The sequence below is a fragment of the Calidris pugnax genome, unplaced genomic scaffold, assembly GCF_001431845.1.
Source record: "Calidris pugnax isolate Ruff unplaced genomic scaffold, ASM143184v1 scaffold38, whole genome shotgun sequence".
NCBI classification, from domain to species: Eukaryota; Metazoa; Chordata; class Aves; order Charadriiformes; family Scolopacidae; genus Calidris; species Calidris pugnax.
This window is the reverse complement of record NW_015090995.1, coordinates 7889553-7912847: the sequence shown is the minus strand read 5'-3', so window position 1 is coordinate 7912847 and position 23295 is coordinate 7889553. Positions and strand designations below refer to the sequence as shown.

At 38.5% G+C, this 23295-nt stretch overlaps 1 protein-coding gene across 5 annotated transcripts in view; it reads left to right on the top strand.

Annotated features, from left to right (window-relative positions):
- The window catches only part of TBC1D8B (TBC1 domain family, member 8B (with GRAM domain)), a 36644-nt gene extending 14299 nt beyond the window's left edge, over positions 1 to 22345 (top strand). Inside the window, exons 7-21 of one of the 5 annotated variants that reach the window (XM_014955188.1) lie at positions 1073 to 1240; positions 2261 to 2410; positions 8904 to 9054; positions 10407 to 10621; positions 11061 to 11178; positions 11871 to 12156; positions 13531 to 13660; positions 16895 to 16993; positions 18142 to 18210; positions 18425 to 18665; positions 19558 to 19623; positions 19919 to 20002; positions 20854 to 20910; positions 21228 to 21328; positions 21673 to 22345. In XM_014955188.1, coding sequence (XP_014810674.1) covers positions 1073 to 1240; positions 2261 to 2410; positions 8904 to 9054; positions 10407 to 10621; positions 11061 to 11178; positions 11871 to 12156; positions 13531 to 13660; positions 16895 to 16993; positions 18142 to 18210; positions 18425 to 18665; positions 19558 to 19623; positions 19919 to 20002; positions 20854 to 20910; positions 21228 to 21328; positions 21673 to 22083 — 2346 coding nt within the window. In that variant the 3' untranslated portion in view covers positions 22084 to 22345. Of the gene's footprint in view, positions 1 to 1072; positions 1241 to 2260; positions 2411 to 8903; positions 9055 to 10406; positions 10622 to 11060; positions 11179 to 11870; positions 12157 to 13530; positions 13677 to 16894; positions 16994 to 18141; positions 18211 to 18424; positions 18666 to 19557; positions 19624 to 19918; positions 20003 to 20853; positions 20911 to 21227; positions 21329 to 21672 lie in introns of those variants that run through there. The other 4 variants (XM_014955189.1, XR_001413475.1, XR_001413476.1 and 1 more) reach the window with 4 other exon arrangements.
- The last annotated feature ends 950 nt before the right edge of the window (positions 22346 to 23295 follow it).

Sequence of the window (23295 nt, the reverse complement as noted above, 5' to 3'; positions counted from 1 at the left end):
ATTGGAGAGGGTAGAGGGTCTTGAAGACTGGTGATTGCTGTGTTGAGTTTCATTAGTTCAGTAGTGCTGTGCTTTTGGCGGCAGTTCAGCAGCGCTGTCTGTTCAAAAGTCTGTAGGAAAGTCCATCGACGGTCAGTGAAAAAGACCAGCTTCTTCATCCCTCTCTTGACTTCATGTGATCTGTGACATTGCCACATTTCAGTCTTCCAGTGTTAAAAACTTCTCATCGGCACCCAGATATATTTTACAGTAGCCTGAAAATGAACCAGGTTCTGCAATTGCTCTACATTCTCTGTGTACATACTGCCCGACATGGGGGGGCAAGCTGAGCTAATTTCAGCAATAGCCTTGCTGTTCCCCACCCAGATAAAGCAATTTATTTGATCGTCTATAAATAGTCCTCCAAACAATAGAGGCTTCCATAACATGAAAAACAAGAAGAGGCTGTGTTAAAGGAGCTGACTCTAAATTTCTTCTTGTAGATTGTCAGGCCCTTGCTATTCGTTCTACAGTACTGCAGAGTTACTTTATTTCAGGGATCTTTCATTCTTTACCTATAACAGTGTAAAACCATCAGCAATAGCAGTCAGTCTAACTATTCATGATTGTCTCACTTGTACTTGCATTATTAAAGTGTATTAACTGCTCTAATCTGTAACTGTTCCATCATGGCAATTAAAATCAGCTCCAGCTGTCATGTGTTGTGACAGCTATCTTTGAAAGGGTATTCTCAGTGGAAATTCATTCTTGTGAAACTTGTTTCATTTGATTACTTGCAAAAGCCATGTTTTGTCTGCTTTTGGATAGTAAGAAAAAAAGTTACAGCTTCAGCGGGTAGAAGGAGGCAAGATTTTCAAATAAGCTCAGCTCTCACAGCTGGGAAAATGTTTTCAAAGATTTTTGGTACTCTGTCAAAAATCTATCACATAATACCTTGTGCTAAAAGAGCTGCAGACCACTGAGCTTTAAAGTAATGGTGCTTCATACTAACTGTTTCATATATGCAGATTTTCTCTTTTGGAAGTAAGCTGGTAAAATTTCTTGCCTAATTTATTTATCCTTGCTTCCATAGGTCACGGGGGTGGATAAGGCAGATCCAGCCAACAGAGGAGTCAGCATTAGTACCAAAGGAAAAACAGCTTTTCGTTTCACGGAGGTTAGAGATTTTGAACAGCTTGTGGCAAAGCTCAGAATGAAATGCAGTGCAACTTCAAGTCCACAACATGTCATAAATACAGAGGTAACTGCTCTGTTAATTCTAATTTCTTAGTACCTGTTCCTAGGAATAAGGTGTGTAGTCTTACTAAGAGTTTATGTGTCAATGTCAGTGTTTTGCTGTGTAGTGCAATACAGTTATATTTAAGCCTGAGTCTAGACACAAGATAAGTAACAATGTCTGCTGGACCTCTATATTTCAAGTTGTCTAAATCTTTTTTTTTTCTTTTTAAAGACTCGTGTTCCCATCTCTTGCCTTCAGACCTTTCACATTAAAACGAAAGTCCACCAGTTTGATGTCATATTAGGTGTAGCTGTGTCTGTTTTTGCCAGCTGACTATTTGACTCCTAAAGTTGATGGAATGATTGTAAGATTCTTTCTAGGTGCGAAAATATCTGCATGTGTAGTTTCATGCATGAGAAATAAGAAATGACAAAATATCCTTACCAAGCATTACTTATTATAGATGCTGTATCTCTTCCCTGATTTTCCTGTGGATTATTTTGACATACCATGCTAAGTAATTTTATTTTTTTTTAAGGTGTGGAAAAATAAATAACTCTGTGCCCATATGAAAAAGAATATATTCTTTTCTAAATGCATTCTGGTTTGGGTTCTTTTAGTTTGTTTTCCATCAGGATTTGAAAAGCAATCCAGGTTCTAGTGTATTTTTTAAATGCTCTCAGCATTTCTGTATAGTTCTGAATATAGCTCTATTTAAATTAGTGTCTGTCTTCTGACTTCAGTGGTGGTTGATGGTCAGGCCTCCCTATCTATTACAGTTCTCATTATTAATATTTGTCCTTTCATAATTAAGTTTTTGGCTGAAGAGATGGATTATTTTTTTAAGTGCAGCCTCCTGAAAGCCCAACTGTGCGGAGCAGGGATTGCTGTTTTTCATTTATTTTGAAATCTGTATCTGGTACCTGTAACTTAATGTAATGAGCAATGATGGTCTAGAAGCAAAACGGTTTCTGCTATCAGTGCTGCTTCTTGAAGGATTGTTTGGCATTTATAAACACCACTGTTAAATTTTTTTTCAAGGTTGCAGCTGGTTCTGCCTCTGATGTTCCAAAGGATTTTGAGGCGGGATCGTCGAAGATGGATCAGAGAGATAACAGCAAAACTGTCAGCACAGAAGCCCTAATGACTGTCTACCATCCTCAGGATGCTGAGAATCTAGACTCTAAAATGGTAAGGGATAAAACGGCCAACAGTTTTTGGAATCTTAATTGGAAAGGTCTGAAGTATCTTCAAAATATATTCCAGCAAGGCTGCTGATTTCCTCTGGGGCTTTGCCAATCTTCTTTCATCTGCATTTTCTGTATTTGGAGTCCACAGGGTGCTTCTTCATGGCTCCATTCAATTTTCTGCTCATCTTGTTCAATAATGATATGCCTTATCTTCATGGAGCTAATGCCTCCTGCTCTTCCACCCCTCAGGGAAGAGTTGGCTGTTTGTTCTGTGATAGTGAGCATGTTTCATATCTAACTGAATTGTCAGGATACAATGTCGCTACAAACTCTTTGGGAGCAAGGAGAATGTTATCAAGAAATTGACTTCATTTCTTCCTTGCTCCATTCTTTTGCACTTCTGTCTAGAAAAGATATCCTCTGAAGATTGTTTTTTTCTTTGGTTTTTTTTTTAATGTTTTTTGCAGTAGGACATCCTATTTTTGATTCTCCATAGTGTGTGCAAGAAGACAGAAAGGTTTCTTTAAGTCTTTCAGCAGAATTGGGTAGATTAAGTTACGGAATTTTTGATATTAGAAATATAAAAATATGTACACCCTTTGGACAGGAGAACAGGGAGTCCAGATTTTTTAAGTTCTGCTTTTTATAGTATGTTGAACAGAAGTGGACTAAATCTGCTTTTCATTTTGGCACCTTTAATTGCTTTACCAATGTTAAATCTTACTGCTCCATGCACAGAGACGCAGTGGCAGCATTCACCCTATCTCAGCCCTGGAGCCTCGAATGAGTTGGAGCATCTGATCATCAGTTGCTTTGCTCCAGAGAAACTGAATTGTGTTTTGGCGCATAGTCAATAGTTTATAAGTAGTCTTGTAATTTTAAAACGATCTATTTTGCTGTTTCTACAATCTCTGCCTTCTCCTACTCTGCAGGTAAAGTGCCTGTAACTTCAATTTTGTTTGAATGGGGAATTTTTTGCCAGTTTTTCTTATGTGAAACAGGTTTTACCTGTGTTGTTGTCCTACCTGCATACAGTGTTATCTTCTCTGTTGACAGAAATTGCTTGTTTGTAAAAACATGCCATCTGGTTGATAAATACTTGATTAAACGTAAAACCTATATGGGCATAAGTGTTTCCACCTATTAGTTTCCCCTCCTTAATGCAACTAAACTTCATTCTCCTGCAAATTTTTGTGATTATTTATTCTCTCCTAGTGCTATTTGGAGCTCATGTAAATAAACTGAGGAAAGGTTGAGAAACTGTGGGAGAATAATGTCACTGACGTCATGCCATCCCTCTGTGTGCTTTCCACCATTTGTAGCTGTTCTGTTCCAAATCTGTCAACTAGTATAATGCAACAAAGCATGATGAATCAAAAAAAGCCAGCAACTTGTTTTGCCTGTTGATTTTCTGTGAAATATTATTTCATCCGTAACAGAGTTAGTACTTTTTTTTTGCTGTTAGCCAAGAACAGTTCATAGACACATTGAAATAAAAATATGTTAATTTATCAGAGTAATTAAGCAGGTGTCTGTGACAATGACTTGACTTTACAAATAATCACTTGCTTGATTTCATTGTGCCATCATTGCCAAATAATTTTTCTCATAGTTTGATTTTTAGAGATCTCAAATTAGTGCAGAGAAATCTGCCACCACACATAAGCAATCTGAACCTTCTCTTCACCCTGATTTTCCTGCTTGTCTTCTCTATTGTTTTCATTCAATTTCATTTTTTTTCCTTCTATTGATTTACCCTTTACCAAGAAAAAGTTATGATGTTTATCACAAAGCAGCAACAAAAAATGGGATATTTTAAAATTGGCCCAAGTTACAATGAGCAGTTTTGTTTGTATGTATGTATCATGCATATATATATATATGTATGGAAATAACTGAAAAAGAATCTTAGAAGAGGAAGTTTTAATGTACCTCTATTTTTTGCCATACAAATTATATCACATGTTAAATTTTCTAATCCATTATGCTGGCAATGCATTTATGGAATGCCTCAGGAGAACTGTAATGGTAGAATTTGTCTGCACAGTTACACCTTGCACGGGTTACCTGCAAGGTACTTACTGCTTATCACTGGCCACTGACTCCTTTTAAGCCCCTAGTACTTTTTGGTCCTTGGATAATTAGTTTTTGCTGATGTGGTGTCAAAGTTGCAAATGGTTCAACCTAAAGGTAACAAATAGGAGTGTCTACCTATTGATTTATTTAAAAAAAAAGAAAAAAAAGTTTAGCAGAACAGCGAACAACAAAACATAACAAATAGATACTGATGACTTCATTTAAAATGAAAATCCAGCTTGCATACTGTTTACGGGTTGGAATCATTCTCAAGTAGGTGTTAAGGAAAAAAGTAGATCTTAGGAGTGGCTTGGAAAAGGTGAAAGGGAGTGATTATTTGCTGTCTTAATGCAGCAACTGGGGAGCTTCAAGTGAAGTTAGGAGGCAGCAGGTTTGTCTGCGTTCAGATGGCAATTTGCAGGTAAAAATCTGCTGTATTTTGTTAAATCCGGAGATTGCCCCTGCTGAGGAGGTGCCTGTGCTTTGTTTGCTGGAGGGTGGAGAAGGATTTTGAAGATGTTTGCTTGTCCTTACTGTCCTGTGGCACTTGCTGTTGGTTTCTGCCAGATGGATACTGGCTTAGATTTACATTTCATCTGATCTGGTGTAGCCATTCGTGTAATAATATACTTTAAAGAATAGTAGGTCTTGTAGGAGCTTGCATTGTATGCCAAACTTATACTATGCACAGGTTAGCTGACTCCTTTTAAGCCCCTAGTACTTTTTGTTCCTTGGATAATAATGTAGGTTTTGCTGATGTGGTGTCAATGGTTCAACCTAAAGGTAACAAATAGGAGTGTCTACCTATTGATTTATTTAAAAAAAAAGAAAAAAAAGTTTAGCAGAACAGCGAACAACAAAACATAACAAATAGATACTGATGACTTCATTTAAAATGAAAATCCAGCTTGCATACTGTTTACGGGTTGGAATCATTCTCAAGTAGGTGTTAAGGAAAAAAGTAGATCTTAGGAGTGGCTTGGAAAAGGTGAAAGGGAGTGATTATTTGCTGTCTTAATGCAGCAACTGGGGAGCTTCAAGTGAAGTTAGGAGGCAGCAGGTTTGTCTGCGTTCAGATGGCAATTTGCAGGTAAAAATCTGCTGTATGTTGTTAAGTCCAGAGATTGTCCCTGCTGAGGAGGTGACAGGTTAAGTGTCTACCTATTGATTTATTTAAAAAAAAAGAAAAAAAAGTTTAGCAGAACAGCGAACAACAAAACATAACAAATAGATACTGATGACTTCATTTAAAATGAAAATCCAGCTTGCATACTGTTTACGGGTTGGAATCATTCTCAAGTAGGTGTTAAGGAAAAAAGTAGATCTTAGGAGTGGCTTGGAAAAGGTGAAAGGGAGTGATTATTTGCTGTCTTAATGCAGCAACTGGGGAGCTTCAAGTGAAGTTAGGAGGCAGCAGGTTTGTCTGCGTTCAGATGGCAATTTGCAGGTAAAAATCTGCTGTATGTTGTTAAGTCCAGAGATTGTCCCTGCTGAGGAGGTGACAGGTTAAATTTTGCTCTGATTTGCATCAACATTTATTTCACGTATCAGTATGAGTGCCTATGCTGTCAATCTTAGAAGTGGAAGTTTTAATGTACCTCTATTTTTTGCCATACAAATTATATCACATGTTAAATTTTCTAATCCATTATGCTGGCAATGCATTTATGGAATGCCTCAGGAGAACTGTAATGGTAGAATTTGTCTGCACAGTTACACCTTGCACGGGTTACCTGCAAGGTACTTACTGCTTATCACTGGCCACTGACTCCTTTTAAGCCCCTAGTACTTTTTGGTCCTTGGATAATTAGTTTTTGCTGATGTGGTGTCAAAGTTGCAAATGGTTCAACCTAAAGGTAACAAATAGGAGTGTCTACCTATTGATTTATTTAAAAAAAAAAAAAAAATTAGCAAAATAGCGAACAATAAAACATAACAAATTGATACTGATGACTTCATTTAAAATGAAAATCCAGCTTGCATACTGTTTACGGGTTGGAATCATTCTCAAGTAGGTGTTAAGGAAAAAAGTAGATCTTGGGAGTGGCTTGGAAAAGGTGGAAGGGAGTGATTATTTGCTGTCTTAATGCAGCAACTGGGGAGCTTCAAGTGAAGTTAGGAGGCAGCAGGTTTGTCTGGGTTCAGATGGCAATTTGCAGGTAAAAATCTGCTGTATGTTGTTAAGTCCAGAGATTGTCCCTGCTGAGGAGGTGACAGGTTAAATTTTGCTCTGATTTGCATCAACATTTATTTCACGTATCAGTATGAGTGCCTATGCTGTCATTTCCAGTTTATATGAATATAACTGAGAGCAAAATTTGGTTTTATTCTCTGAAATGTAAGAAAAATTTATCAGTCTGCTTAATGCTTGTTGTCTTTGTTAAAAAAAAAAAAAAGTTTAGCAAAATAGCGAACAATAAAACATAACAAATTGGAGAACTGTAATGGTAGAATTTGTCTGCACAGTTACACCTTGCACGGGTTACCTGCAAGGTACTTACTGCTTATCACTGGCCACTGACTCCTTTTAAGCCCCTAGTACTTTTTGGTCCTTGGATAATTAGTTTTTGCTGATGTGGTGTCAAAGTTGCAAATGGTTCAACCTAAAGGTAACAAATAGGAGTGTCTACCTATTGATTTATTTAAAAAAAAAAAAAAGTTTAGCAAAATAGCGAACAATAAAACATAACAAATTGATACTGATGACTTCATTTAAAATGAAAATCCAGCTTGCATACTGTTTACGGGTTGGAATCATTCTCAAGTAGGTGTTAAGGAAAAAAGTAGATCTTAGGAGTGGCTTGGAAAAGGTGAAAGGGAGTGATTATTTGCTGTCTTAATGCAGCAACTGGGGAGCTTCAAGTGAAGTTAGGAGGCAGCAGGTTTGTCTGCGTTCAGATGGCAATTTGCAGGTAAAAATCTGCTGTATTTTGTTAAATCCGGAGATTGCCCCTGCTGAGGAGGTGCCTGTGCTTTGTTTGCTGGAGGGTGGAGAAGGATTTTGAAGATGTTTGCTTGTCCTTACTGTCCTGTGGCACTTGCTGTTGGTTTCTGCCAGATGGATACTGGCTTAGATTTACATTTCATCTGATCTGGTGTAGCCATTCGTGTAATAATATACTTTAAAGAATAGTAGGTCTTGTAGGAGCTTGCATTGTATGCCAAACTTATACTATGCACAGGTTAGATTTTGCTCTGATTTGCATCAACATTTATTTCACGTATCAGTATGAGTGCCTATGCTGTCATTTCCAGTTTATATGAATATAACTGAGATAAATTTGGTTTTATTCTCTGAAATGAAAAATCTTTCAGTCTGCTTAATGCTTTTTGTCTTCAGTGCAGAGAAATCTGCCACCACACATAAGCAATCTGAACCTTCTCTTCACCCTGATTTTCCTGCTTGTCTTCTCTATTGTTTTCATTCAATTTCATTTTTTTTCCTTCTATTGATTTACCCTTTACCAAGAAAAAGTTATGATGTTTATCACAAAGCAGCAACAAAAAATGGGATATTTTAAAATTGGCCCAAGTTACAATAAGCAGTTTTGTTTGTATGTATGTATCATGCATATATATATATATACATGGAAATAACTGAAAAAGAATCTTAGAAGAGGAAGTTTTAATGTACCTCTATTTTTTGCCATATGAATTATATCACATGTTAAATTTTCTAATCTATTATGCTGGCAATGCATTTTTGGAATGCCTCAGGAGAACTGTGATGGTAGAATTTGTCTGCACAGTTACACCTTGCACGGGTTACCTGCAAGGTACTTACTGCTTATCACTGGCCACTGACTCCTTTTAAGCCCCTAGTACTTTTTGTTCCTTGGATAATAATGTAGGTTTTGCTGATGTGGTGTCAATGGTTCAACCTAAAGGTAACAAATAGGAGTGTCTACCTATTGATTTATTTAAAAAAAAAGAAAAAAAAGTTTAGCAGAACAGCGAACAACAAAACATAACAAATAGATACTGATGACTTCATTTAAAATGAAAATCCAGCTTGCATACTGTTTACGGGTTGGAATCATTCTCAAGTAGGTGTTAAGGAAAAAAGTAGATCTTAGGAGTGGCTTGGAAAAGGTGAAAGGGAGTGATTATTTGCTGTCTTAATGCAGCAACTGGGGAGCTTCAAGTGAAGTTAGGAGGCAGCAGGTTTGTCTGGGTTCAGATGGCAATTTGCAGGTAAAAATCTGCTGTATGTTGTTAAGTCCAGAGATTGTCCCTGCTGAGGAGGTGACAGGTTAAATTTTGCTCTGATTTGCATCAACATTTATTTCACGTATCAGTATGAGTGCCTATGCTGTCATTTCCAGTTTATATGAATATAACTGAGAGCAAAATTTGGTTTTATTCTCTGAAATGTAAGAAAAATTTATCAGTCTGCTTAATGCTTGTTGTCTTTGTAGTTGAAAGAAAAAATGAAAGAACAGTCCTGGAACATCCTCTTTGTTGAACGTGGACATGGTGTCAGTATGTTTCGAACAAAGAAGACTCGGGACCTAGTTGTAAGAGGGATCCCGGAGGCATTGAGAGGGGAGCTCTGGCTGCTCTTCTCAGGTATTGCATAGTAAAGTTGATTCATTGTGTGGACTCTGCTGTATGGATGTTCTAGTTACTGACTGAATGCAGTCTGACAAAAAATGCTGTTACCTCTGGCAATTTATCCAAATCTTTCTGAAGAAGGGCACTTCAAAATGATGAACAGGATAATTTCGTCTATTATTTATTTTGTATTGACTCAAACTAAACCTGCATCTGTTTCTTTTACAACATACTCAATGGAAACATAAGGAAAAGAATACATGCTGTTCCAGGGGACAGTCAGTTTCAGCAAAGCCTCTTTACTTGCTAAAAAGAATAGCATGTTTATGGGACTATGTTTCAATTCTTTTGGTTTAAGCTTTCTGAGAGGGGGATAGTGTTACCAGATGCACAAAAAAAGTGTTTTCCTGACAGAATTCGGCCCCAGTTATCGGCAGCTCTTTGCTATATGCTGTTGCTTGGTTTAAAAAGTGAGATACACAGGAATTGTGGACTTTCTTACGCACATGGGATCTCTTGCCAAAGCTCTGAATGTGCTTTTGGGCCTTTTTTCTGTAGAACACACCTGTGTCAGAGCACTTCACTTGAGGAAATGGAGGCCCAGGGAATTAAGACGGTGCTTTACAACACCTCTGTGCTCTTTCTTCTCCTGTTCACTTAGAAAAGCAACAGCTACGGACTTGATCAGGGTCATACAGGAAGCCTGTGTCAGAGTCAGAAAATGAGCTGCAGATTCTGAGGAGCCACCCTTATCTGCCAGCTGTACCCGCTCTGTTCCCCTGGGCAGAGCTTCCTTCTGTTCCAGAGGATCTGTTTAACATAACGGATGCAATTTATACTCTTCATTCACCCTACATGTGAGGACACGTGAACATGGATTTATCTTTGCTAGTGTTCTTTGAGCATTTACATAAGCATTTATGCTTCTATTACCTGACCGATATTTCTGTCTTGGAAGGGGTTGACATAAAAGTTACGGAATTAATTAGGTAAATATCAGTCCTTTGCCTAGTTTTTCCAATCTGTTCCCAGCTCTTCAAATGGAAAGGTATTGTGTTTGCCAGAAAACTTGGGCAAAATTGTAGGTGCAAAGGAAGCTTCCCCCTGTCCCCAGTGAAAACAAAAAAGTAAGTAAAAATCAACTTTATAATGGAAAGTTACTTAGATTTCTTTCAAGCCTTATTTCGTTTTGCTTTTTTATTTTCATTTCAGAGTAATTCCCTTAATTTCAGTAGAATTACTGCAGTAACATCTGGAGACTCATGAAGTACCTCAGTAGTCACCGAAATTTTTTATACAAATTGCAGACAATCATGTAGCTACTTTACAGTTGTTCTCTAATACTGTGCAATACACTGTATTGACAGGTGCTGTAAATGATATGGCATCCAACCCTGGTTATTACACTGAGTTGGTGGAAAAGTCCTTAGGAACATGCACTTTAGCTACTGATGAAATTGAACGAGATTTACGTCGCTCCTTACCCGAGCATCCTGCTTTTCAAAGTGACACAGGAATTTCTGCCCTCAGGAGAGTTCTTACAGCTTATGCATACAGGAACCCCCAGATTGGATATTGTCAGGTACAGTAGTTTTGAGACTCTTGGTATTGGTTGCCTAAATATTAGTTCATGATGTCAGTATAGTGGCACCTCATAAAATCAGTCACATAAATATGTAATGGTTTCTTGCTCAATGGTTCACTTATTTTGCTAATTTCATCCCGCTATGTAACTTGAGTTTTTACATTGTGCTTGAATTTGTTGATAAATGCTGTTGCGTCCACTTCATATGTGCCTTTGCATTCTTAATACACCTTAAATATTTTTATGTGGTTTAAATACTATGCACTGTATTTAATAATATAGAGGTAAAAGTCTTTTACTGGATATGGCTGTAGGTTGTCCTAGCACTCTGAAAATGTGCTGTGAAGTGCTTTCAGAAATACAGATTTTACAAATGACAACGGTTGTGTTTTCACCATCTTTCCTCATAACTGCTTCTTTTCCTTAAATGTTATAGGCAATGAATATTTTGACATCAGTGCTTCTGCTGTACGCTAAAGAGGAGGAAGCATTCTGGCTTTTGGTTGCTGTGTGTGAAAGGATGCTACCCGATTATTTCAATCGTCGAATCATTGGTAACATCCGTCTGTCCTTTTATCTATCTAGAATTGAATGTAAATGAGGATGCATTAAGAACAAATAAGGAATGAGCTGAAGGCTGAACGGTGGAGAGAAACTGTTGCATTTGGTTTAGTATTGTGAAGTAGAAAATGGAAGTTCCAGAGAACATGCTAAGATGACTCCTTAAGCGGGAGTGGATTTGATTTTCAGATGTTGTCATTATTCTAGGCATAACTACTCAGGAAATAGTCTATTAGACTGTTCTTTTGGAATTATAACTATTTGGAATTCATACTATCATTTGAAACTTAGCCTAAATAAAGGAAAAAGAGTTACTTCAGGTTCAGACTTAGTCTTTGATGTCATGAACTCAGTACTTGCAGGTGTATATGCTAGAAGAAAATTGGATGTGACGTTTCTAATTGCAGAGGGGACATATGGGCTCTCAGGAGAATCACTGAAGTAGCCACACACTCAGGAAAGGGCTAACACTTTACAGTGCATGGCAAGGCTCTGGAGCCATGCACAGAGCGCAGAGCTTTCAGCACAGAGAAGGAAGCCAATGGTTCCACGCAGCTGGGCCTGTGCCTGTTTTTACAACAAAGTTATGTGAGGGCAGGGGCTTTGTTTCTGGCCGGTGCTCTGAGAAAAGTATGCTTCTCTGTATTAAGATTTGGGTGGTGGTTTTGTTATCCTTTCCCTGCAGGTGCCTTGGTAGATCAGGCAGTGTTTGAGGAGCTCATCAGGGTTCACCTGCCTCAGTTGACAGACCACATGACGGACATGACTTTTTTCTCCTCGGTCTCTCTCTCCTGGTTCCTTACCCTTTTTATCAGCGTGCTGCCCATTGAAAGTGCAGTCAATGTGGTGGACTGTTTCTTCTATGATGGAATAAAGGCAATCTTGCAGCTGGGTCTTGCAGTGCTGGAATACAACATGGAGAAGTTGCTGACTTGTAAGGATGATGCAGAAGCAGTCACTGTTCTTAACAGGTATCAGTGCAACTGTTATTCTTACAGGCTGTGTAGCAGCTGCTATAATTGCAAACAGATAAGTCATTCTGGGGCAGCTGAGAAGACATCAGGCCAAGACTTCCAAAGGCTTTAAAGAAATTAAGTGTTCATCTCAAGCTGGAATTCTGGAAGGGATGGCTGGAAAGTGTGCCTGGAGCCTCTGAAAGTCCCATCCTCCATTAAAGTTCATCTAAAGCCATTGCTATTTTGTATATTTTAAAGTAGAAACAACGTGATTTTCACTTCGAATTTATATCACTTATAAAAGGTGGCTTTCCTTAATGGTGAGGGAATCTCGAGCACACTAAGACAGTTCACCCATCAGCTTACTGACAACATATTTTACAGCTCAGTTCTTGTAGTTTAGGCTACGGGCACCTCTGCTGCTAATGGCTTAAAATAGAAATAAGGCAAGAAAAAGGCAGTGAGGACAATCATGACTAGATGTTCATTCTGTATTAACATTTGAAGAATAAATTCAAATACGCAACATAAAGTGCATTTTAAACTGAGGTATTGCAAGCCAAACTTGCAGAGTTTTTGCTTCACTACCTACCTAAATTCTGTTGTTGCTGCTGTGATTGTGTATCAAGGAGTATTAAAACATCAAAATGACTGTGCTATAGGAGCCTCCAAGTTATGACTGTTAAGAACTGATAATAAGAATTTCCTTTTAGTGAGACTCTTAAATGTTGCATGTTTGAATAGGGGAAGAGCTACAGAATTAATGAGGAAAATGTAATTTTTATTATAGGAGACCATGCAGCCTGGTATTTATTGTAAAACCTAGCTGTACTCATTTAAATATTTAACACTTAAAAAACCTAACAGTTAGAGCACATTCACCCAGTTTAAATCTATTAAAATTTAAAATCTGAAAGTGGGATGAAATTTAAATTTTCATATGAATGAAACAAGCTGCTCTTTCCACTTGACACCCAAGATTTTGATGGTTATTATGAACTCCTTTTGAAGCCTTGCTTTCAGCGTTTTATCTGGCTGTAACACTTCTGTTGCACAGTTAATCCGGCCTGCACGTTGCTGGTATATTTAAGAAATTATTATGGTAGTTTGCCTCTCCTCAAGAAAAAGGAGGCCATCAGTCTGTAGATATGTGTTCCTCGATGCTGGCAAAGGAATTGGCCAGCCTCCAGGATGGAGCTGTCTTCTCTGGGTAGCCAGTTCCCATGTTTGTGTATCATTGTTACTATTACAGAATATTTGTGCTACTCATTCTGATATTCCTTGCTATTTCCCTTTCTCTGCACACTTTTTGTTCAGGAGATGTTATTGTTATTGTTTTGTTGTGATAAACTGGTTCCTGCTGATTTCTCATGTGTTTGCTTTGTGCAGATTTTTTGAGAGTGTCACTAACAAAGACAGTCCTTTGCCTCCAGCTGTGCAGCAGGGCTCCAACCTCAGCGATACGAAGAGTGACCATCCAAAAGTGGACATTACTGATTTGATCCGAGAGTCAAATGAAGTATGTGTTCTTGTGGGTATGTTTTCCCATCCCGTGCAGCGTTTGTGTTGCATGGGCTACCTTAAAATTGTGCAGCTGCGTCGTACAAAATAGAGTAGAAAAATCTGTCAAGATTGGTAGAAATTGGGTTCAGTATTTTGTTGAGCTTCACTGAAAACCCTATAGGTTTTGGGATAGGTTTGGTTTGGTATTGTTTTGTTTAACTACCTGGAATATGCTTGGTAAGCTGTCCTGAGTGGAGTTCCCTAGGTTCGTCACAGGTTATGTATTACCACCTCTTATTCATTTTATTAGTATGTCAGCAAAATGACAAAGTACAGTAAAAATGGCCGTTGCGTTTACTAATTTGAAACTGCTCACTGCACATTGCAGGTAGTGGTAACACTTGACATAACAACCCGTGCAGGAAACTGTGTACTTGAGTAGTTTATTGTATGGGTTGAATGACTGGTTAGAGATGTGTTGGGTGAGGAAGACAAGTTACGATCTTTTAGCACTTTCTTTCAATTTGCACATTTGATTTCTGCAGCATCTAGATTTGCAGCTCTGCTCTAGGGAAGAGATAGGTCTGGCTTCTCCTTTTGTCCTCAGATTTTCATGAGGCATGATTTGTATCAGGGTATTAATTCATTTGGAGATAGCTTTCTCCTCAGCCCACCTGAAGTGAAAGGCAAGTTGAGAGAAAAGATTTGTTCACGTTTTGTTTTTTCTATTAGCTGATTTCTTTTATTTATATAATACTTTTTCTTTTTCTTTTCTTCTTATCTGATTCTCAGTTATGTGTTTCTAGTGGAAGATCCACAATCCATCTCTTTTGGAAAAATGTCCTGGCCTTGACTCAGAAAAGATTAAGTAACCATAATTTGTATAATTTAGGAGCTCTTTCTTATGCTTTTTACTGAGAAGAGGGCTTTGCCCTTAGTTGGGTGAACAAAGACAAGAATCAGAAATTCAAGTTCTTTTGAAGTGTCTTTGTAGCATTGAGCTAATGATATAAAAACTCTGAAGGATCTCAAAAGGAGGAGAGTTAAAACAGAGGTGGTAAATAATGAAGTGCTATATATTGCGTCCTGAAGTGTAAGCTGAAGCTTTCACATAAATGGAGTCATTACTGAAAGACAAAGCAAAACAAACTCTCTTTCTTTTCCCCTGCCTTTGCAGGCAGGTGACTGGACCAAAGCAATAGCTTCTGATTTGGTATGGCTTTTGAACATTGATTTGGGCAGATCCTTGAACATGAGTCTCCCACTGCCAAGTTGACAGCCCTGTTCCCCATTTCTATCTCATAGCCCCTTTTTTGGATGCAAATTTTTATCTTCCGTTGAAACTGAATTTCTTCAATGCTGGTAAGTGTCACAACCTCTTGTTTGAGTACTGCTGATACAAAGTGAGAGTTTCCTGCTTCCCATTTTGACCAGACAGTTAATTTCAACACAATTCTGTTTGGGTGAAGGGTTTTCTTTTCATATCACTACGGAAGTAAAATAAAACAAATTGCAAAATGGGAAGATTGCTGCAATGGAGAGTTGTCATTCTGCAGACAGGTCTAGTTACAAATTATGAATAACAAGTAAACAGAGATGTTCTTTGTGATCCTATTGCCTCGTGTGGGTGTTCACAAAGTAAATGAGGTTAAGTGAAAAGATACAGAGTTGAATTTTTAAAATTATGTTCATTTCATGCCATTATGGCTTAGGCACAAATGCAAGACTCATTCTTTGGCAGTCCAGTCAGGTATGAAGAAGTCATGTTTAACTAGTGAACGGAAGAACGTGTAACATTTTGTCACCTCACACTAATTCAGTTAGATTATATTCTTACTGAGGCCATGGCACGATATCAGAGCCCAGAGGCCAGACCAGTGAATGAGTTGCCTGGAGACACAATTTTTCTCTGCTTTGTCTTTGTTCCAAGTCAGAAGAATGCTGGTAGAGGTCTTCACAGGAACATAGAAATACAGTTCTGGAAGAGAACTCCACAGGTCACCCAGTTCAGCTCCCTGTTAAGCATACACCCAGATCATCCTTGAAAAACATCTAATGTTGTTAAAACTCTTCAACAAAAGAGAATCTGCAAAAACTTTAGCCCATTGTAGGGTGTCTCTGCTCTTGCAGAAAATATCCTAATATTCAGCATAGTTCCTCTTGGATGCTCATGAAGTGTTATCGAGGATAGTCAACTGCAGTTTTCTCTGCAGTTCCTTGTTGCTATTAGGCTGTTGTTGTTCATCATTTACCCCTTTAACTCCAATCTTTTCTTTTTCTAGATTCACCATCACCAGTTTTTCTAACCTTTCCTCAAAGCTTATGTGCTCAGACTCTTTATGGCCGTGTTGCAGTTTTTCATATCTTGTTTAAAGTGCATTGCTGAAAAGGGGAACAAAACACACTGTGGAAAACCGTCTGAAAATCCTGCCTTGTTTAGTCATTTATCACTCACTTGTTCTCAAAATTTATTATTGGGACCAGTTGTGCATGTGGTGCATGGTGGTCATGGTTAGGCCATGTCTTCCTAGTTATGCATTGCTGAAGAGTGTCAAAAAAATTACAGAAGTAAAGATGTGTCCTATCCACTGTTCCATTTCTACACACTAGACTGAATTTCTCATAGGAGGAAATTAAATTGACTGGACGTGATCTTGATAAAGGTTGTTGGTCTATTTTGATTTATCTTAGCTGTTTCTATTTGGATTTTAATTGTTTAATAATTTGTTCCGTGATTTCTCTGGGAATTTGTTTCTAGTTTTTGCCTACTATCCCACTTTTCTTTAAAGGTAAATGTAGTTATTCTACTCCAATGCACAGGCACCTTCCCTGTCTCCTTCAGAAATTTCAGAGGTAGCTAGGAATGGTTCAGAAATGACTTCAGCTTATTTCTGAAGTTCACTAGAGTGAACTACAAGCCCTGATAACGTACACATCTCAGACATTGCTACCCTGCAGTAGCAGTCACCGTGTCACAGCAGGGCTGGATAAAGAGCTGACACACAGTAAAATCCCTTCCTTTGTCTTCCCACGCAGTGAACTTTCCAGTTTCTTCTTTCTCCATCCCTGGTTGAAACACTTGCCCTTTTAAAAGTGACACTCTTTAGGGAGAATGTTAGTGCTCCAATAAATTATTTTTTGCTCAGAGTTTCTGGGATCTTCCTTTGTGTGGATGCCAGAAAGACAAAAAATATCTGCTTAGACGTGTTTAGCAATAGTTGATTTCATGGAATAATGCTTTTCTTCTTAGAGATACGGCGATATTCGATATGAGGATGTTGAGAGCATGCGCTGCAGGAACAGGCTTTATGTCATCCAGACGTTAGAAGCTACGACTAAGCAGAATGTGGTGAGTGATTGGAAGAGCTAAAAAAAAATATGAAATAAAATTTCGTTGCCTTTTGGAAAATTCTGAGAAGGGCTACGTTTTCCAGGGCCAAATATTTAATTTTATGTGCTGAAATCCCTCTCGTCTGCAGGGTTTCTGTTATCTGAGGTTCGGCATGTGACGTTTTCAGTCTGTGAATCACAGCAGGACCTTCTGGTCTTGTCACAAGTAACATCATCGCAGACAACTTCTAAAGGCTGGAATACCTCTGAGACTTTGCATTGATTGGAACAGGCTGACCTATGTGTCTATCTGCTGTTGTTAAATTGTTAATGCATTTCTCTTGGAGGCATAGAGCACCATAAAATGTCCACAGTTAATCATCTGCATTTTTACTCCGGGAAGCAATCCCAAATGTCACAGAAGAGATTATTGTACTTAATTCAACAAGGGTTGCATTTTGTCTGTGGTGTGTGTGGATGTCTGGTAGCGTGTGTGTGGTGTGGGGGCTCCTCAGCTGCCAATATCATCCTTTAGGTTCAGATTTTTGAAAGAAGGTAGAGACTACAAGGTACTTCCTTTGTTTTCTTCAGCAGCTCATTTCCAATAACTGATGATAGTAAAAGCAGTTCTTTCTGTAGTAAATGTAGCTTGTAGTAACTGATACTAAATGCTGTTGGTTGTGCTAAGACGATAAGTGTTGTATTTCATTTTGCAAACATACATACTGTGAAGCTAGAACTTGGTCTTGTAGCTAACTTTGTTTTAAAAAGCTGTGAACAATTTTTTTTTTTATTTAAAAAATGAGGATTCAGCTTCGCTGTTGAGAGCTGAACATCCATTTGCCCTTTATACAGGAAACTGTATGTTATATCACTATAAATAATTGAATTTTATCTCCTGGGTTTCATAGTGTAGGCTCCAGGTATGCAGGTAATGTGACTAGTTTTAAGCTCCCTTTTTGGGGGAGAAATTATTTCTTTCAGTCTATAATCCTCTGATTGCTTATAAAAAGAAGTTCTGTTCTTACTCCTAATATAACATGCCAAAACCTGGAATATTCAAACAATGTCTTTTAATGTAAGGTTAAGTTTCTCATTACTTTATTCTATGGGCTTATTCCAAAGAGAGAAGACTCATTAATTAATTTTCTCTTATTTTTGTTTCAGCTACGTGTTGTGGCCCAGGATGTAAAATTCAGTCCTAGTGATCTTGAAGAGCTTTATGAATTGTTCAAGGTAATGTGCCATTTTCCTCACTTACCAGACAGCCATCTGAATGGGGGACTGTGTTATGGGCGTGAAACAGTTTTAACAAATTGAGGTAGAAGCTGGATTCAACATATGTTTTACATGTCAGATTTAAAGCAAATTACATAGCTCATTTCCCACATGTTTCACCCAGAGAAAGTTGTTATTTTAGAAAATCTAACATTATGTCTTTCCTTTGCAGAAGGAGCACTTTCTTTCCTGTTATTGGAATGTAAATAGTCCTGTCTTGCAACATCATGATGCCAGTCTGCCGTATCTTGACCAGTATCGGATTGATTGCCAGCAATTCAGGATTCTCTGTCATCTCTTGAGCCCCTGGTCACACTGTGCAAACAGAGACTCACTTGCCTTGTGGACGTTCAGACTGATGGATGAGAGCTCTGACTGCCTTATAAACTTCAAACAATTTGCCTGTGTGCTTGGTATGAGAACAACACATGCATGTAGTGCATTCACAAGGGAACGCCATCCTGGGAGTAGTCCAGGAGTCTATCACCTGCCATACATTATATAAAGAGCCTGAGGAGACCAGCCTCTTAACTTAGGGTCAAATAGTCTTGATTTTTATCATGTGACATTACAATGCAGAGACTGTTTAAGTGGCAAGCCAAATACTCACAAGTATATTTATAAGATTGGGAATGGGAGCTACACTGTTTAAGTGAATGATAAAAGCTTTGGGGTACAGAACTGTGTTCTCATTTTCTTGGGTGTATTTCACCATGAAATAGCTAACACAAGGCTTTACAAAGTAGTAACTTTTCTGAGACATTAATCCCCTGGAGAATAATCTCCTATTTGAGATTAAATTTAAAATGTGGCTTTACCATCAAAATATCAGAAATTTAGGAAATGGTATGATCTCATTTCCCAGACTGTCTGGTTGATGATAAATGCTTCCTCATACTAAGCTATCCCATGCACACATCATGCAAGATGACCAATACCTTATATCTCTGGGGAACTGAAAGTTTTCTTGACTTACTCTTCTGTTCCTTTCATCATGTTTTCAAAGTGGTATTGTTCAGGGAGCGAAAATTAAAGGGAAAATTCTAAGAAGACATTAGTGCTATATTTCTTCAGTGCTGTGATTTCATTGTAGTTGAGTCACAGTGTTCTTTCCTCAGTGTAGGCAAACCCTAGGCTCAGCTGCAGGTGATACTGCCTTCCTTAAGCTTCATCTCTAACTGCATTCCACATAAGGTAGAACACACGTACAGATCCAGCCTCCCTGGGTTGTATTTCATTAGGTGATGAAGGTGTTTTAAATTTTGGTCCAGTTAAACAGACTGTCTTGCCTCTTTCCTCTAACAGATATCATGTATAATGGAAGTTTCACTGACAAACTCAAGCTTCTTTTTAAGTTGCACATCCCTCCAGGTAAGTGAGAGACATTGGCATTTGGGGAGGGCTGTTCCTGGCTTTTATCATCTTTGTGGGGGTTTTTCTTTTCCTTAGCTTTACTTTTCTTCCTGTTGCCACCAGTGCTGGCTACAGTACAGTCCCATAGTTGTTATGCAGATATGTATTTCTTCCAGAGTGATATATTCTTTGGGAATGACCAGTCTGCTCCAACACCATTTCTCTTCATAGGGACCATTTGTCTGTACAAAGCTTTGGTTTTTATCACTGTTTTGAGAGCCCCTAAACCACTTTATTCATTTATTTATTGTAGCTTTTACTGAAGTAGAATCTCTAAGCCCTTCCAAAGGTGGTGGTCTTTCAAAAGAAGAACTGATCCACTTCAGCCAACTCAGTGGTAAGCTCCAGAGTGTGAGGCTTTGCTTGCAGACTATTAGAAGGAATCTATTAATTATCTTGTGTTGAGAACTAGTAGATCTAGTAAGTCATATCACTGTTAACATGAATCCTCTGCAAAGATCTTCTGTAGATAGTTACATTTTTACAAAGCAGTGCAGAACTTGTGGACAGCTGGCCTGATGATTGAATTCAAAGGCCAAGGGCGTTTACATGGGAACAGGGGAGTGTATTTGGTCAGCATTTTGCAGCGTAGTGGGCACCCTGTTGACGTGGTGGTTGATGTGATGGCCATTTCACTTTTGCATTCAAAGCATAAAGGGATGATATTTCCTACCTCAAGAAATAAAATATTGTAATCTATAATTATTTTGTGATACATAAGCAAGTATTTCAAAATCGCTTGCTTCCATCTTAAAATAGGTAAGCTGAAATAAGTTCTATGGGGTCTAAGTTTATGGAGTTGATAAAATATTCTGTTTGGAAAGTTGGGTGGTTTTACTTCTTTGGAAGACTGATCCTTTTTGGTTTTTAAAAACGACCCCAAAGTACCTTATCTATAATATAGGAGTACTGTTCTCAACACTGTTCAAGACATGGGCCATGAACATTAAGAAGATTATTTGCTGGTTGCAGTTTCTTTTGTGATCTCCAGCCTCATGGTGGCTTCTATTTGTATAGAAAGTGTACAAAGTATACCATGTGGTTTCTTCTTGGCCTAATCTGTGTTGAGAAATTGAGGGTCGGTGAGGATCATGCTCCTTAAGGAAGGAATTTTTGAAAAAACCAACCATTGATCCTCCTTTCTCTAATAAATAACTCTTTCTTCTTTTTCTCCCCTAAAAACTGTAGTTTCACCTGTTGGGGATAGTCTTGAAAGTGATTCCTTGAAGAGCAGCCCAGAGAAAGGTAAAGAATCCTGGAGAAACATTTGGTAACTGTGTGTCTTTTGGTTGAGTAGAAATGGGAAAGTGTGTGGTGACAAAACATACTGAGTAGTGTCATCTCTAGCATAGTGTTAACATTATATCCACTTCTATAAGTCTAGTCCTGGGGGGTGAGGAGGTAATCGAAACTCTGATCCTGTTTAGTCCTTGGTCCCACCACTCTGTTGAGAAGGAAACCAGTTCTTTTGCTCATCATCCCTCACAGGAACCTCTTAGTTCTTGTTTGATCACTTCCTCCTTTTTTTGGTTTTTTTTTTTTTTTCTTCTCTTTTTTTCAAGTAGGGAAGGGGAAGGTTGATATTCAGGCATATCTGAAGCAATGGCAAGATGAACTTCTTAAAAAAGAAGAAAACATTAAGGATTTGCCAAGAATGAATCAGGTAAACTGTCTGTCTGAGTCTGTTTAAGTCTGTCTTTGACTGCTGTTTATCCTTTAAGTCCTATTAGTAGTTTTCTAAAGGATTTGTAGGATCCCTTAAATTTCAGAACTTCATGTTAATCATTAGACTGGGTTTTTTTTAAACTGCTGTACCTGTGAGCTTATGAAGAGAGGGACTTTAAGGCACACTTAGGTTTATCAGGGCTGGTCCATGCCCATATTGTCATTGGAGCAGTTGTTGTACCAAGTGCCCAGCAGCAGCAGGCACTGGATTGAGATCACAACGTGTAGTGAAACAGGACAGTTGTGTTTTCTCTGAATAATCTCCTCTGTATCTCTCTGTAGTCCCAGTTCATCCAGTTCTCAAAAACTCTGTACAATCTGTTCCACGGGGATCCCGAGGAGGAGCTGTTATATCGGGCTATAGCGGTGGTCACCAGCCTCCTGCTGAAAATGGAAGAAGCTGGGAGAAGGCTGCAGAGTCCCACGTCACCAGTCAAAAGTCCAGTTGCCATTGTGGAAGTGCCTGCTGAAAACCCCAGAAAAGGGCAGGAGGAAAGCAGCTCTGAGCAGACTGAAGGCAGCAGAGCACAGGGTTTGAGAGGGAGCCATGAATGGTCTTTTGCCTTTGAACAGATTCTGGCGTCCTTATTAAATGAGCCAGTCTTTGTGAGATTTTTTGAGAAACCTCATGACATAAAAGTTAAAATAGAGAGTGCTAAAAATTTACAATTTAAAGCAAGAATCAGCGTGTAAGTTTCTTTACCTTTGAATTCATCACAGCATCAAGCACTTAAAAATGAAGGTTGTTACTATGGAAACTGAGTCTGGTGTTTACATAGAGAATGGAGTTTGAAGAGTTAGCTTTAAATATCAGATTACTGGTATGTAATGTAAATAAAAATAGTTTGAAGCACAATCACTTTCATGCATTGTTCATAATTTTCACTCCCCGAAAAAGTACTGAATAATCAACTGTCTTTACTGTGTTATTAAAATATGCAATATTGCTTGGAAATATTGGATGTGACCTATTGCAAACCTATCTGAATGACAGCTTTTACAGTGTGGGTGAGAGGTTCATTTCTATTACTGTGATAAAAAGAATGACTTCCAGCCATTTTCGTTTAAAAGGAGTATTGACAGCTTAGAGGTTGTCTTCCAGGTTAGTTTAATTAGTTATTTCCAAACTTGTATGTGGACTGGGATCAAAGCAGCCTGAAGACTAAGAATAGAGGCTATGGTGGGCACAAGAGCATGAGGTTAGAGAAGGAAGTTGCCCTGCTCTCAATTCCTCTGCTTTGGTGTTACCGGTGGTCCTGGGCTCTTGCAGATTCCAGCCCCTCGTTGGCAGTTTGCAGACTGCATTCTCCCAGCCCACGTCTCAGTTTTTGCAGCAAACAGCTGGTTTCCTGCGTTTCTAGCTCAGCCTATTTGAGAGGTCTCTTTCCCATTTTTATACCAATCCTCCTACAGTAGGGGTGAAAAGGTTGGAAGCTTGTTTGGTCATCCAGGCTGCACACCAGCAGCATGTCTAGCAAAAGCTAGAATAAGTGGTTGAAATCAAGGGAAAGCAGTGGCTAAGCCTGTCTGACCATGTGGTGGTTGTCGTTCATCTTGCAAGAGGAGCCATTGTTGGCTTTTTAGGACCACGTTCATGAAATTTATAGTTTTGCTTGTGTTTGGAAAGCCCAAGCCCAGACCATCTGTAGCTGCTTCATAGTTAGCTGAATGCTGGCTATCGAGCTGCTAGGGACTGACTGCACTTGCTCCTTTGCCGACCCTGAGTGAGTCCATACCTCAACCTAGGAATTATTTTTTGTTTTCTATAGCTCTCTGGATTATTGCTGCTGTAACATTGTCTATATGCCAGGATTTGCGACAACAAGAAAATCCTTTGGAATGTAACTTGAAATTTTTAATATCTAAAAAATGATATAGTAAAGATCCTGTGGAAGCCAGCTCTGC